Source organism: Spermophilus citellus (genome assembly GCF_964194105.1).
Source record: "Spermophilus citellus genome assembly, chromosome: 16".
Lineage (NCBI taxonomy): Eukaryota > Metazoa > Chordata > Mammalia > Rodentia > Sciuridae > Spermophilus > Spermophilus citellus.
The window spans coordinates 65,544,999-65,562,083 of record NC_138196.1 but is presented as its reverse complement, the minus strand read 5'-3'; the positions used below and the strand labels follow the sequence as shown (position 1 = coordinate 65,562,083).

The 17,085-nt window shown below is 43.5% G+C and overlaps 1 protein-coding gene across 1 annotated transcript in view; it reads right to left on the bottom strand.

Annotated features, from left to right (window-relative positions):
• The window catches only part of SH3RF1 (SH3 domain containing ring finger 1), a 167,684-nt gene extending 156,044 nt beyond the window's left edge, over positions 1–11,640 (bottom strand). Inside the window, exons 1-2 of the mRNA XM_081269023.1 lie at positions 11,468–11,640; positions 9,403–9,890 (exon numbers count right to left, since the gene is read on the bottom strand). Of these exons, the coding sequence (XP_081125149.1) occupies positions 9,403–9,795 (393 nt within the window). The 5' untranslated portion in view covers positions 9,796–9,890; positions 11,468–11,640. The remainder of the gene's footprint in view (positions 1–9,402; positions 9,891–11,467) is intronic.
• Positions 11,641–17,085: the final 5,445 nt, after the last annotated feature.

Genomic DNA, 17,085 nt, shown 5'->3' with positions numbered 1-17,085 from the left:
ACATTCAACTTTAAAACACTAGGGCTCACACCAACTTCCAGGGATCTTACACAAATGCCAGGGCTGTCTGGATCCTACATTGGTATTCTTACTCTATTGCTATGGTATTACTTTGGGGGAACCTTACCTAAATCATAACTGCACACGGAATATCCTACGGCAAACCCCATTTTCATTTCTGTGTAATTCTTCATTGCTTAGGACCACTCACTACATTTTAAAATAATGAAAACTCACTTCTGTTCATCATTTCAAAACAATTTTTCCTTAACCCCCCCACAAAAAAAAAAAAAAAACGTTAAAGAATTTACTTCCTGAGGCTAACAGAAAAACGCTCAAACTTGACAGCCATGTCTTTCTGCACTATATTTAATGTAACTTAAAAATTCATTTGCACATCCTCCTACTGCTCACTTTTTCCATGTTTCACAACACAAATAATCTACTACTTCACTGCTACTGTCAGCCATCTGAAATGGCACCTCCATTCCCTTCCCAGCTACCCTGAAAGAGCCCACTCACACATCTATCTTTAAAATGGCTGTGTTTACAGCTACCCATATGTCGCCATTCATGAAACAACTGCTACCAACCACCCTCTTGACTAGGCATTGGCAAGCACATAGGCTGGAAAGGGACCCACGTGAAGGGTAGCCAGGGCTCAGCATATTTTTTTAAGGTTGCTACTCTCAGAAGTCCCTGAAACAAAAAAAAAAAAAAAAAAAAAAAAAAAAATCAAGTGGGGGTGTGGGGAGGAGATACACATATCCCTCCTGCTAAATCTGGGGGAAGGAGAGGGCTTCTAAGTTCCCAAGTAAGGGAGTCTTAGCGGCAAACCTATCTCCGATCACTCAATTCCTACCCTAAGTACCCCTCACTACACTCTGCTTCCATGCAAACGAGGCTTGCCTGCTATCTATGTTCCCCCCTCCGTCGCCATGTGTAGTATTTCTACCTTGAGGACACCTCACTAGGTGGACTAGATTGCCACACTCATGGATCCTTGTGAACAACCCTGCTACAGAGTGAACTGCAAAATTATTTGTGTTCTGGCCTCAAGATCAAAAGATCTTCACATATTGTCTTGGGTTTTCAAAACCGGAGAGGGGAAGGATTAATAAATGGAGCGAGCGTCTGTGCGGCAAAGCAGGCATTCTCCCTGAGAGAGCTGAGAGAGTTAAAGGATGGAGTTGTGCCAAGGGGAGCCAGGGGACCTTGGGAGGCTGAGGAAGAGATAATGGACAACAGAAGAAGAGAGGCAGGCATTGAGGACTGCCCCCACTCCATGCACCTATTGGACCTCTGCTTTGATTCCTCCCCTCCACTGAGACAATTAACTAATTAGGGGGCAAAAAGAGCAATTTGGGAAAGCAACTGAGGGAAGGAAAAGGACCCTTCTCCTCCACGCTCCCCTTTCAACCACTTGGCATACAGACCACAGCTGCAAGGAAGCAGACGGCTGGGAGACAGGAACTGTGAAGTTCAGCACCTGATGAACTTGATGATGCACCTGATGATGCAGAAGCCGGGTGAGGAGCTGTAGCTAAAGACAGGGTCAAGGTGGACACTTGTCCCCTAATTTTCCCTTTCCCTGCCCAGCTGGCAACAACTGAATAATCTTTTCTCTTCTTTCTCTCCTTCAGTCACCCAAAGGAAAAAAAAATTTTTTTTTAAAGAGGGCTGGAGCAACCGTGATACACAGTGACGTGCAATTGTTTCAGTCAAGGTCGGACAGCATATACAACTAGAGTCCCCTAAGATGATAATGGAGCTGAAAACTTCCCATCATGTAGTGACATCGAAACTGTCATAATGTCACACTGCAAACATCACTCACATGTAGTTGGTAATGGTGTAAACAAACCTACCACACTGCCAGTCATATAAAAGAAGAACACAAGCCAGGTGCGGTGGTGCACACCTGTAATCCCGGCACCTCTGGAGTCTGAGGTAGGAGGATTACAAGATCAAACCCAGCCTCAGCAACTTAGCAAGACCCTGAGCAACTTAGTGAGACCATGTCTCTAAATAAAATATAAAAAGGGCTGGGGAATGTGGCTTCGTGGTTAAGGATCCCTGGAATCAATCCCCAGTACCCAAAAAAAAAAAAAAAGAACTAAGCTCACATTCCCATTCTGGGTAGCTCTACATCAAAACACTATATCCAATTTATTATCATTTCTTATCAATTACTCATGTTCTCACCACCCAAAAATTATACTCCTTTGTGAGGAAGACAATAACTACTTTTTTAAAAATTTTTTTTAGTTGTTGAGGAACGTTTATTTTATTTATTTATTTATTCATATGTGGTGCTGAGAATCAAACCCAGTGCCTCACACATGCTAGGAAAAAGCTCTACCACTGGGCCACAACCTCACCCCAATAACTACTTTTATAATAATTATTATTATACATCAATTTACATAGTCTTTACAATCTTCCAAGTATGTGTACATCAATTCTCTCATTATCCATAAGAATCTATTAATAGGCTAAGTGTTATCCCTATTTTAAAGATTGTGAGGAGGGGCTGGGGATGTGGCTCAAGCGGTAGCGCGCTCGCCTGGCATGCGTGCGGCCCGGGTTCGATCCTCAGCACCACATACCAACAAAGATGTTGTGTCCGCCAAGAACTAAAAAAAAAATAAATAAATATTTTAAAAAATTCTCTCTCTCTCTCTCTCTCCTCTCTCACTCTCTCTTTAAAAAAGAAAAAAAAAAGATTGTGAGGAAACAGCACCAAAAAAAGGTTAAAATATTGAGAGAATGTGTAGCTTAGGGTCCCTAGAAGTGAGGAGTGGTTCACTCATTCACTTAGCAAGCCTCTTGTGAGTGTATACTACGTGTCAGACACTACAAAGGGTTCTGAAAAGTCAAAGATGAACCTAACTCGGCCCACCAGCCCCCACTTGTATACCTCCAAGCTCTCTGCAATGGAGCTGGCAAGTCACCAACTAAGCCTCGTATGAAGTTCTATTTATATAAAAGAAAACCAAAATACTATATGCGTACACATATAACTATATATGAAAAGATATAGAAGTTATATACATTCTTAATAACATATACATCTATAATGTTGAATATTGTTTACAACCAAAATACTTTTATGTATTCCTTTTGAAATTTACATTCTTTCCCTTTTTTAAATACTACTCTCCTCCAAGAGGGAGTTGGGAGATATATATGACTATGGTTACACAAAAAGGGTTATATCAAAAAAAAAGTTATAAAACATTTCTCTTTTTAAATTACCATGGAGTGTGAACCTCAGTCTCCCTTTCCCATTCCTGTCTTCTACCCCACTCAAGATGACAAAGCCTGGGGCTGGAGCAGGAGCATGGACCTGGATTCAACCCAGTATCACAAAAAGGGGCAGTAGGGGGCAAAAGGAAAAAAGATAGATAGATAGATAGATAGATAGATAGATAGATAGATAGATAGATAGATAGATCAAAGCCTGACACCAGAGATGTCACCACTAAGTCTGACTTAAGAATACTATAAAGCTCAGGGGTAAAACAGACATGAGCCCTGGAATAGGGGTCCAGGATGAAAGGAATAAAGTACAAGGTCAAGAATATCTGCAACAAATGTTATTTGTCCAAAAAGACTCAACTTTCCTATTTCAATTCATTCATTCTGAAACAACAAAACAGCTCCCTCAACCAAACTACCACATTAAATGTCATACGTAGGTCCAATATGAGTTAATATAGACCCTCATCCCCATCTATGCAGACATCCTTTCTTTGACAGTGTTGGTACTAATCCTTCCACAGTTGAGGGAGGCTTGTTCTGTCCATTCTACTCTACTCTGAACTGTACATTTCATCCCGGGAGCACTCAGCACAAACTTCATTATGTGGACTCATTCTCTACCTTATTCCACCAGTTGGAGCTACACAATATGCTGCCTTATTTGCATTTCTTGTGCATTCTGCCTCCCCAGAATGCAAACTTTCTGAACAAAAACACACACTGATGCCACCTGTCCTGGCATTGTATAGATCATGGCATAGAACTGAGCCTGAGAGATCTTCACCAGTAACAGTACGTCCCGCAAAGCACTTCATCAGACTCCAATTAGGGATGAATCCAGTTGGTTCAAGACGGGAGATTAGCAAGAGTTCTCTACTCTTTTGTCCCTTTCCTCCAAAACTTTGTCATATAAGCCTCATTTTCTTCCAGCATTCCTTTCTACTTTATGAAATTGTTAACAGGCAATTGGGCAGTGGCGGTGGGTAGGAGGGTCTGAATTGCTTCCCAAGGGTATTCCACCTCAGAAGAAAAGACACAGATGGGTTAGGCCACCACAGGTCTCTGTGGGAAACAAGGACTGAAGGGACTGGCAGTGGATCAAGAGGCCACTCAAGGGGGTGATCTTTAGAAGCATGCACAGTCAGCCGTGGCTGCCGTCACAAAGAACCACAGACTGTGTGGCTTCAACAACACAGAAATCTGTTTTCTCACAATTCTAGAGCCTGGAAGTCTGAAATCAAGATGTTGGCAGGGCTCTTCTGATGTCTCTCTCCTCGGCTTACAAATGGCCATCTTCTCCACCTGTCTTCCCATGGTCTCCCCTCTCTTGTCTGATCTTCTATTCATATAAGGACTAGTCATCTTGGATTAGGGTCCATGCATATGACCTCATTTTACCTTAACCACCTTTTTAAAGACCACATCTCCAACAGAGCCATATTCTGAGGTATCAAGGATAAGTATTTCAATAAGAAGGATTTTGAAGGACACATTTCAGCCCATAAGAGCAAGAAATTGGAAAAAGGAAAGGAGGTGAGATTGTGGCTATGAAGAAATGAAAGCATACATGGTGCTTGCAGGGAAAAGGGAATTTCACCCATGTTCCTTCATATTTAGATTTCTCTACCCTTCCTCTGTCCCAATCCTTTGACTCCAAGCTCCAATCCCAGGTCAGTTCTAAATCTCTGCTCATCATCCCAATCCCTATGATCCACCTTTCCAATCCCAAGTGAAGAGTCCTGACTTCTCTGGCACCCATTTAGCCCTTAACCACCCCTTGTGGTGGTTCTTAATGCCTTGTAGGTTAACAGACTTGAGGCTTGGCTTTAACTATTCCTGCAGCTTGCAGCTTGCTCAGTTCACGGCTCACCTTCTGTCAGTTCTTCCTAGGAGTCAAGCCCCTCCTGCTATAGGTCAAGGTCTTTGAATGCTCTTCCCTTCTCCAGTCCAGCCCCACTCACAAAATTAACATCATTTCACTGTTAAGATCTTACTTAACACCTCTTCCTCACAGAAAATTTTGAGACCCCCACACATACACTTTTCTGGGGGAAGGGTAGGGGTCACTAGGCATTAAATCCAGGGGTGCTTAACCACTGAGTTACATCCCCAGCCCTTTTATATATTGTTTAATTAGAGATAGGGTCTTGCTAAGTTGCTGGAGCTGGCTTTGAACTGGTGATCCTCCTGCCTCAGCCTCCCAAGCTGCTGGGATTACAGGCATGCACAACCACCAAGGGCTACACATTTATTTTCACATGAAACACAGATCCTTCTCCTATGGGCTCCTCTTCCTCTCTGTCATAGGACTTAACAACTTTAGTTACATATCTGAATTGCTATGTTATTAATTCTCTCCTGAGAGACTGACCACGCACTCAAAAGTTCATGTGCAGGGCTGGGGTTGTGGGTCAGTGGTAGAGTGCTCGCTTAGCATGTGTGGGGCACTGGGTTTGATCCTCAGCACCACAAACATACATACACACATACATACATAAAAATTCATGTGAAATAGGCTGGGGATATATGTAGCTCAGCTGTAGAACACCTGCCTAACATGAGTAAAACCCTGGGTTTGATCCCGAGCATTGCAAAAAAGAAAAGAAAGTTCATCAGCAGAATCTACCTCTGGTCTGTCCATCATTACCTATCCAGCTGGTGTAGAATTTGGCACCTAATAAGCGCTTAATAAATACTTGTTAAATAAAATAAAGAACCAAGTGAAAAGTAAATTAGTGTGAATCAGTGGTCATGTGATCTATTTTTGTTGAATAAATTCACATTGAGGTGGAGACAGTATAAAATCATTAGGTAATGATATCTTGGTGGACGAACACATGTACAGATATTAGTAGATCTCAAGCCAATGGAATTACACATTGAAAGCAGAAATTTATTCTATTAGGTCACAATTCTATAGGAACTACTTAAATATGTTCTTCATCATTCACACATACACACACAATATATAGAGAGAGGATTAGATAGACAACAATGTTCTACAGGCACCTGGTTTAGTGCATTAAAACAGTATGTATCTGCCATCTCCTTCTCCCTATGGCTCATTCTGCTGCTTGACTCTAGCCAACAACCAACCAATAAGAACTCTTTATTCCAGGTAAAGAACTGTCAGATCCCATGGTGATTCCAATCTAACACTTACTCTTTCTTCTCTTCTTCATATTAGACAGGAAACACTAAAATTCTGGGAACAAGATGTGTGTCACACATTGGAAATGTTCAGATCTGCTGATAACATTCAATCTACCCTGGCTAAATGCATGAGGAAGCCACATGGTCACAATCTAATGTAACACAGAACATAACTAGTAAACTCAAGCAACATTCCACATGTTATCACTTTCAGCTTTGCACAACATGTGGAAACAGGCTCACGGCACCATTTGGTTGTGTCAGAACATCTGAGGGAGGAGGATGCACGTTTGGGATTTATTACCCTGGCTCACCTCAGGGAAGTGTCCCAAAGAGTGTATTACACTGCCACGTGGCTGTATGTTACAGAATTCTTTCTTTTAAAAGGAGTATGTTCTAGAGATATTATTTACTTTCAGGTGCTTGGAGCATATGGGTAGCCTTGGTTATTCTGAATACTTGCAAGCAAAAGATACCAGTAAATGCTGAAGAGTAACTAGAGGGGGAAAAAAAAAAGTTGTTCTTTTGATAAGTACTCTATCATTTGCTTCAACCCAACCACCAGTAGTAGTAGTAACAGACACATCTGTTGGAGTCACCTCAACTGTTTCACATGAATTATAAGGCTCAGGTTCAGTTCAGCTTTTTGGCAAGTAATTTGTCTCATGCCAAAGAAAAAAATGAAAGCAAATTAGGAAAATCACATATGCCAGAAAAATAACAACAACATGATCAAAATCTCCAAACAACTTACCTAAGAAAAGTGAAGTTCAATCTTAGGAATACAGCAGTTCAGCTCTTTCACTTAAATAGCATTAAATGGTCAATTTTTATGTTAGAAAGAAAACTTAAAATTTAATGGACATTAAGTGGAATGCTTCAGCCTCTCCTTTTTAGCAGTGAAATTCCCTTTTATCAGTGATCAAACACTCAACACATTCTGCACAACAGGTATGGTGTGTCAACAACCAAGACACTCCTCCTCACAGCCAGAAGCCATGTTTTCTCTGTCTAATTAAGAGGGAAACAAAACCTCTACTAAGATGCAAATCTACCCCTTCATTAAGGTAAGCAACCAGGGTCCAGAGTCTTAGAAATTATCACTTGATCACTAGTTCTGAGGTGAAAACATTCATGAATCCATATACACTAATCAAGGTAGTCAAAAAATAAAGGTAAAAAGGAAAGCTGTAAGCAGGTCAATTTCACAACATGTGGGCTCCAGATAAGGAAAGCTTCCCTAACCCAGAGTTTTCTCTATCTGTGTGTGTATTGTTGTTGTTGTTGTTGTTGTTGTTTTGTTGTTGTGTTGTTTTGTTTTTGATTTTTAAACTGGTGACTGAATCCAGGGTCTCCTTCATTCAAGAGAAGCACTTTACCATTAAGCTATATCCTCAGTCCTTTTTTTCTTATTTTTTGTTTTGAGACAAGGTTTCACCAACTTGCCTGGACTGGCTTCTAACAATCCTCCTGCCTCAGCCTCCCCAGTTCCTGGAATTATGGGCATGCCTGGCCATATCACCTCGTCTGGTTCTTTAAAAAAGGAAATTAAATATGAATCAAAAGAAACCTGATAGTCAAATGAGGAAACTGTACTCTAACGAACCAAACAATGGTTTACATACTTCACATCCAGTGATGTAAATACGTTATATCATTTGTTAAAGATGAGCCTGAGGGGCTGGGGATGTGGCTCAAGCGGTAGCACGCTTCTTGCCTGGCATGCGTGCGGCCCGGGTTCGATCCTCAGCACCACATACAAAGATGTTGTGTCCGCCGAGAACTAAAAATAAATATTAAAATTCATTCTCATTCTCTCTCTCTCTCTCTCTCTCTCTCAAAAAAAAAAAAAAAAAAGAAAAAGTGGTAGAGCACAGATTTAAAAAAAAAAAAAAAAAAAGATGAGCCTGAGAAGGCGGTAAGGGGACAACCACTCAGTTGCAGTTGTCTGATATCCACATCCATAAATTCATACTATAATGCTATCCTAACAGGAAGTTCTATATTAAATGAAAAAAGTCAATTTTGAATTTTGACTATCAGCATTTCAAAAAAAATTCTCATCCAGCTTAATTACTTTCTAAAAGTAGATTTTTACGAGTTTGGCCAATTACCAAAATTGCTTCTTCCAACAAAAATGGAACCATTTTCATTATCTGATGTCCATGACCATTTTTCATTTTTGCAAAAACTGACAAAAGCCCATCTTATCAGGAAGCTAGCGTATGCAACACAATTTATATTTATGTGGAACACTCCACCTTCTAGAAATTTAAATTGTAACAACTGTGCAAATATTTAACTTCACCTAAAATTATTTCAGCCCAACCCCAAGAAAAATCATTTTGATGGAAATATTTCATTTCACTACCTGTAAAGCCCAATATAAAGCTAGATGGTTCAGCATAGTCCTAAGTGATATTCTGTTGCTATGGCAACGAAACTCTACTACCTGTGGCCATGATTTGTTAAGAATTCCTCCAACCAGTAAATTCTGTGCTGTGCATTCATAAAATCAGGAGAATGACTCTAAGCAACACAAAAAAATAAGGATTGATTTCCTACTTATGCTCTATCCACATGCATATTTACAACATAAATATGCATATGTACACACTCCCACAATTATGACTCCCAACTCCACAAAAAGGGGAAAACCATATCAAATTTCATTTTAAAATAGGGACAAAAAAAACTGCTATTTTAGATTTCATTGAATAAATGTCGTTTCCCAAAATATACCTTAAAAAACAATAGAGACTAGCTGGAAAAAAAATTTAAAAACAAGAAAATTATATTATTTACATCCTACCTCATTCCAAGATGGAAAAAGAAAAAAAGGTATAGAGGTATAATGTCCAATCTGTTCCAGTAAGTGTAGCTTCTTAAGCAGTGAGCTGATTTAGAAAACATAAAGCTAAAGAATACAGAAAAATATGGTCACCACAACATTTATTTACCAAATTGCCTCTGCAGGCTACTCACCCTCACTGGGGGGCTCCAGGCTTGCACCCGAGGCTGCTGTCCACACTGGGAGCTCTGCAGATCTTTTGCGCTACAATTAGCCACAGTGCTGCCCTGAGCCCTTAATGCGTTTGTGCAGTTGGTCCCACTGCCCCCACCAGGGCTAGGTTTCCAAGGCCTCTGCTTGATGCCATCCAGAAGTCTGACCAGCAGGATGTTACTGGGAAGCTCCTCAACACCAGAGCCAACAAGAGTCCTGCACTCGGGACATCTGAGTTCATTCCGGGAACCTACTATCCCCAGCAAACACCGTTTGCAAAACGTGTGCTGGCAAGGCAAGACTTTTGCAGAAGCATCCAGGCGTTCTAGACACACAGGACACTCCAAAAGATCCAACAAGGCAGATTCATCCATCTTGATCTACTTTACTGAGAAAAGGGTTTCAGAAATGTTCATAGTTGTATGCAGCTCTTAAAATGATTCATGTAACATCCATTTCAGACTTTGCTCTAGAGTCATGAGGAAAGGAGGAGGAAAGAGAAAATTAGTGTTATCTGGAGAAAAGTTCAGAGGAGCCAAGAACCAAAAAAGTATACAAAAGTGCTTCCTCTGCATGGCTTAGCTTTGCTTTGGAATGTGGTTCTAAACTCCAAAGTCAACAATCAAAAAACAAACAGGGTTTTTTTAAACAACTCAGAATTAATTGCTAATGCGATCTAGGAGTCTGCTGTGCAGAAATGACTATCAACTATTTTATAGGATTCCTGAAATAAAAGGGTATATGAAATGCAGTAAAGAACATTTTTTCAGCTCTGAAAGTTGCCTCAGTACTGTCTTCAACTCACAGGAGAAGCTGAACAGAAGCAATTGAGTTTCCTCTACCTGAAATTACTTTTAAACCTAACGAAGTTCCCGATTTTTAAGCCATTTCAGCGTTTAAGAAACCAAACCTCACGTGACCCTGGTGGCAAGGTTCCAATAATAAATACATATGTTGCTGCTCTGTCTTAAAAACAACTGTTTAATCTTGTCCAACCAAGACCTTAAGGCTGACAATTCTTAAGGATATAACTAAGATGTGCTTGAAAATATCTAAGACATCACAGCACCCTTGGTGGTGGTGGTTGACAAACTCCGATAACAGATTTCTGAACGGCCGGTCCTAATCCCATTCAGAAAATCTAGCAAAATTACCACCAAAAGAATTCGACAATGGAATGCTGAGCTGAAAACTGTGAGCATAATATGAAAATGGGGCCCATTCAGGAAGACGCATTTATAAACCAGTTACTGTTCCACGCAACACCTCCCCCCCCCCGCACCGCCACCACTAAAATAAATGTAAATGTGAATGCCTAGGAGCAAAGGGGTGAGAAGTGAAAAGACTGGGATGGCAGCACCGACAGCTGTTCTGGACCAAGTAGGGGTTGGGGAGCTCCAGGGCTGCGCCCCCTTACACGCGGCCGAGCACAGGTAGTCCCCGACCCCGCAGGAGGCGCGGCGCCGCCCGCCGCAGACACACCCCGGAGCCAGGTGTCGGCGGCGCAGGCAGAGGACGGTCCGGGGCTGGGGCTGGGGCTGGGGCTGGGGCTCGGCCGCGGCCGGATGGGACGGTCCGGGAACGGGGACCTCACCCCACCGCCTCACCTCCGTCTCCCATCAGGTCAGGCTGAGGACAGAAAATTCCCCACACGACTGCGGGAAGTTTTCAAGGACTTAAAAATAAACGTGCAGCCTTAAGTTGCGAAACTCAGCCCCACAGAGTGCCCTGGGAAGCAGATCTGTCGCCCCGCAGAGATGAGGCGACTCCCGGGAGAGCCAGCAAGCCATCCGGGAAGCTGAGGCGCAGGGCTGCGCCCGGGGAAACCGCGGCACGGAGCCCGGGCAGCTTCCTGCCCGGAGAAGGCAGAGAGGCCGCGGGCTCGGTTCCCGCAGGTCCGGGTGGCCGGCCCCAGGAGAAGCGCGGGTGAGGGGGCAGAGGCTGACCAGTGCGGGGGTGGGGGGGGACACAGCGACCTCCGCCGCCTCCGCGGCGAGGGTCTGGCGACACCGGGTCCCCCGGCCCCGCGCCCGCCGCGCGCCCTACCTCGCGCCTCGGCTCCTCCTCTTTGTTCGCGGCCCCGCAGAGGCCGCCGCGGCCGGTGCAGATGCGGCCCCGCCGCGCCCGCCGCTCGCTGTGTCTCTGACGCCGCGGTGGCACCGGGAGACTCCTCTCTGCTGCCCCCCTCACGCGCGCACACACAGCACGCCGCCGCCGCCGCCGCCGCCGCCTCCCACTTTCCCAGCCAAGGAGGGCGGAGGAAGAGGAGGAGAAGGAGGCCGAGCCGCAGCCCGCAGCCGTTGCCCGGGGCGCGAGGGGGCGGCCCCGCGCCACAGCGCCTCCCCCCGGAGCGGCAGCCGCACCTCTGGGAGGCGCCGGGCGCCGCGGCTCTCCCTGCGCTGAGCTACCTGCGCGCCCGACCCCGCCGGACCCAGGGGCAGGATGGGGGCGGCGGCCTGAGGAGACGCTGCAGGAGCCCGGGGCCCGGGAAACCAGATCCCTGGGGAGCAGCGAGGAGGGAGGTTTGGGGACCGACGCCTTCTCACGGAGGAAAACACGCCTGGAAAAAGGAGCTCCCAGGGAGATGGCGCTGGAAGTGGAGGCTGAGTGCAGAAGGAAGGAGCCCGGGGCTAGGGCTGACCGCGTCCTCCTCCTGCCCCGCGGTGCCCGGCGGCCCGAGACCGTCTGCTCGGGACACAAGGGGCTGGGTCGTAGGAAGGCCGGGAGTAGCCCTGGCGGGAACCGATCCGCTCTGCTTTGCGCCTGTTCGCCCAGTCCTGGACACTGTCCGTAGGGCCTGAGCGAAGTGTTTGTGCCCCTGAGGTCCGGAGTGGCGTGCTGAATCGGTGGGGGACAGCCCCGGGGCCACGGTCCAGTTGCGGGATTCCTCCTGGCATTTCTCCTCCAAGCATCACCCTCGCCCACAACCCCGAGCTAGTCTGGACCATTGCAGACCCCAAAACTCACAATCGGGATGGAGGAAGACTAGGGGAACAGTGGGCTGAGCTTAAAACCCAAACTCAACACCTGCCCTAAACGGGGAGAATTCAAAGTCTGACCTCGGGTGGGCTGGCGCCGAGAAGCTCGCTGGGAGGCACCTCTTTTATCTGAGCCTGGGAGGCAGCCATCTTCACCACTGTAATCTTTGTTTTGGTTGCCCCAGGCACACACCTGTAAACTCTGAAGCACAGTTTCGAAAAATGCCCTGTCCACAGGCTTGGAGGTTTGTTTTTCAGACTTGATTAAATGGGAAAACGAGTTAAAATTTTGTCATTGATCTCAAAGTTGTTATTATTTTATTTGCACTTAATTTGCATATATATATATATATATATATATATATATATATAAATATATTTTTTTTTCTTCAAACGTTGGCAGAAACTAGGCAGAAATAAGGAGAAAGGGTTACAGAGATTTGGCAAGAAATCCATGCCAGGCCTCCAACCAGACTGACAATTTAAGGAAGAGTCTCAGATTATCCTCTGGTCTCCAGCCAGGGCCATAGCTAAACCATTCAAGACAAATGAGGATCACTTAAGTAAGCAAAAATTATAACAAGTAACAATTATCATTCACTGCAAGCCAGACACTGTGCTAAACACTTTACATGTATTAATTCAAGTCGCACAGCAACCTTTTATGTCATCCTTCCTCAGCTTTGTTCTAAATAGATTAATGTGCTGAGAGTGATATTGTCTGAACTCCACTTCCTTCTCCATTAGAAGGGAGAAAGTACACATGCATTTGAGTTGAGAAAGACAAGAGAAGGAATAGATGGGTTGGAGAATGCTTTAATCTATCTGCAAACAAACCATTCTGAAAATGAGTGTTTACTCCATTCTAGTTCTGTATCTGGAACTGTGCAGATGAAGATGAGGCTGACTGGAAAGTTTAGTCAACAAACAGGAAAGGATTGTTACATTGACTTTATAGTTACTAAAACTGAAGCTCAAGTGGGTTATCTTCCTTCCCCGGGTCATGCAATAAGTAATGTTGAACCAAGACTCAACCCAGCTTTTCTGATTCCAAGTCCAATTTTCTTTCCATCATTCTAAGCCTCTCTCTCTTTTACATATCATTGTCATACCCTTTACCCCCAAGCAATACTAAGGACAGCTCATCAATTCCCAAGGTAAAGAAGAAACAGTAGATCATGTATTTACAGTGAAGAGCAAAAGACAAGTTTTTGTTTTATTCTTATTTCCACTTGCTGCTCCTCTTATTGTTGTTAGAGCAACACACAAGGTCAACTCTAGGAAATTGCCACAGTCTGGCTGGGCACAAAATCACGAGCCACTCACCGCCTTGTAGATTCAAACAGCAATTCTTTATTCCCGAACTCACACCGGCCCTCTACAAACACGTTCTGGGCAAAATCCGCGTACTCCACCAGGCTCTAATCAGCAGGATACGCCCTATTTATTTATTTACTTATTTACTTATTTTGGTACCAGGGATTGAACTCAGGGGCACTCAGCCACTGAGCCACATCCCCAGTCCTATTTTTGTATTTTACTTAGAGACAGGGTCTCATGGAGTTGCTTAGTGCCTCGCCATTGCTAAGGCTGGCTTTAAACTGGAGATCCTCCTGCCTCGGCCTCCCAAGCCCAGCCCCTCCCCCCCAAGCCCAGCCCCTCCCCCAGTTCTTTTTAAATTTTTTATTCAGACACGGGTCTCACTATGTTGCTGAGGCTGGCTTCAATTTGCAATCCTCCTGCTTCAGCCTCCAGAGTCACTGGGATTACAAATGTGCCACCATGCCTAGATTAAGACACAACTCTTTTACTAGTTCTACTCACTCTGGCTGTTAAATGAAGCCTTAGGCAAGTTCTTTAATCTCTTGAGCCATTTTCTGTCAAACAGTTAAAAAAAATTCTTAGAATGGTATTGGACAAGTAGATGAGATAATGTCCTGCTTCTTTTCAATCTGTACATCCATATTAAAGTAAGATATCATCATCATTATCAGCCAAGAATCACCCAGCCAGAGTTATATTAGTTATTCTTTCTTTCCAGATCCTTAAAATACTTGCAGTTGAAAATCCTGTCAAGAGACTACCATAAGGAAGGGACAGTGGAGAAGGAGAAGCATGTTAATTTTCTCATTTCTGAGAACTGAACATGAAGGGAAAGAATGTGTGTTATGCTTATGACCCCTGTGACTTTGAGCAGATACATGAAAAATATAAACACATTCTGTGACATAATAATGATAGCTTGGATGTATACGGTTTTTATCTTCCCAAGACTTCAAAGTCCTTTCATATATATTATCTCATTTATCTTCTCAGCTTCCCTGTGGAGCAGTAAAGACAGATATAATTATCCCCAAGTTGCAGATGGGGTGGGGGATGGGGGACAAGAAATAACAGAAGTTATTGCTTTTAGTGGTAACACAAATCAGACTGTAAAAGTCCCAGCCCAATGTACTCTTCAATAGCTCTGGTACCATGCTTATACATGCACACACATATGTGTCTGATTATGATTTTCCTTCAGAATTTTTTTCCTCCTACAGTAGCTATGATATTGGTAAATGACACATTATTTATCCAATTGCTCAAACTAGAAACCTAGGTGTCATCTTTGACTTCTCCCTTTTTCTCTCCATCCCGTTCCATCAACAGGTCCACTTGCTTCTCTCAAAATATTTTTCAGTCTCTACCCACTCCCTTTACCTCTGGCTATGGTTTGAACCCTCCAAAATTCTCCCTGAATTTAACAGTGGTGGGAGATGGTGGAGCCTTGAAGAGATGTTAGGGTCAGGAGAATGCCACCTTAATGAAGAGATTAATGCCTCTCTGGTGAGACTAAGTTAATTCTAGAAGTGAGTTCGTTCTCCTGCATGACTGGATTACTGACAGAAGATTGTTATGAAGTGAGATCATTCCTCAAGCTGTCTCTTCTTCATGTGCCCACTTGCCTTCCACTTTTCCACCATGTTATGATGTAGCACAAGACCTTAACCAGAAGCCAGAAAATACCAGTGCCATGCTCTTGAACTTCCCACCCTCCAGAGCTGTGAGCACAAATGAACCCTTCTTCTTTATAAATCATCTAGTCTCCAGTATTCTGTTAGAGAAACGGCAAATAACTAAGCCACCATCCATTGCCTCTGGTCCTCCTAAGTAGCCTCTTTGCTTCTACTCTTATTCCCATAGTCTTGTCTGGAAAGTAGTGGCATTCAGTATAAGTTGAAAAAAAAAAATTGGGGGAGCCAGGTGTTTTAACATGTGATGTTACTTCCTTGCTTAAAATTCATTAATTATACCTGAAATGAAAATTGAACATCTTCCATATCTTACAAAATCCTCTGTCACCTAGACCCTGCACCATCATGTTCTGCCAAAGCATTTATTTACCTCTCTTATAGTACTTTTTGCTAATTTTTCCATTATTTATTGCCTTCGTCCTTTACCTGAATATAAGCCAGGGTCGGGGTCCATTGAGAGTTCTGTTAAGAGTTTTTGTTACAATCTATCTATCTGTCAATAAGTTTTATGTAGAAGATGAGAACACATGATTCTTCCTTATGCATTTCACTGTGAAGCTGGAGAAACAGCTAAATAAATGCCAGCTCTTAAACACAGAATGTAAATGCAGTGCCAGTTCATCTTCATTCTAGGTCTTAATTACGGTGTCACCATCTACTTAGTTCCCCAAGCATGCAAGAAAATTCACAATTATCTTCACCTCTCCCTTTTCTCCCGATCTCTCCCATTCTCACCTTCTCCATATAGATACCACAGAGATCATCGGAAGTGTCTGGTGAATCTCTCCCCATACTTCTTTCAGGCCTGGTTATCACCCACCTGGACGATAACTATTTGCCCTGCCCCCAATCTCTCCAGTACTTGATTCTTAGAGGTCAGAGGCTGTGCCATCTCTTAACTTGACCTTGGGAAAGTTCATCTTCTCTGACTGTAATTTCCCTTGCACAATGGGCGTAATAATAATAATAATACCTCAGGGTTTTGAAGTAATTCTTACCTAATAAAAACAAAATGGCTAGACTGTGTCCAACACATTGTAAATGTTTAATGTATGATTTATTGTTTTTATTAGAAACAGATTCAATCCTGGACCTACTACCTGTTAGCTGAATGACTTTGCAAATTTCTTTAATTTCCCGAATTTCAACGTCCTTATCTATACAAATGAATATCATATTATCTACTTTGAAAGCTTGTTGAAAAACCTAGCACAGCACTTCTGGAGAATGTACTCAGAACTCAATAAAATGGTTTGCTTCCTGCCTTTTTTCCCCATGTATCTGACTGCACCCATTTTCTTTCTTTCTTTCTTTTAATTTTTTAATACCTTTATTTTATTTATTTATTTTTATGTGGTGCTGAGGACGGAACCCAGGGCCTTGCACGTGCTAGGCGAGCGCTCTACTGCTGAGCCACAACCCCAGCCCCACCCATTTTCATATAATTAGAGAGTGGCTTGGGTTATGTCTAAGGTTCTTTCCAGCATTTATTTCCAACCTAATTGCATTAAGGACATCCAAGGGCAGTGGAAATCCCCTTGTACAAAGCCAAATGGTCATGAGGCACCAGAGCTGTCATGAAGCAGAGCTCCTAGAGTCAGGCAAGCCCAGAACGACTATTTTGGTCTACAGTAGTGGGAAGGTGGTGTCTGGCAAAAACTCTGAGCAG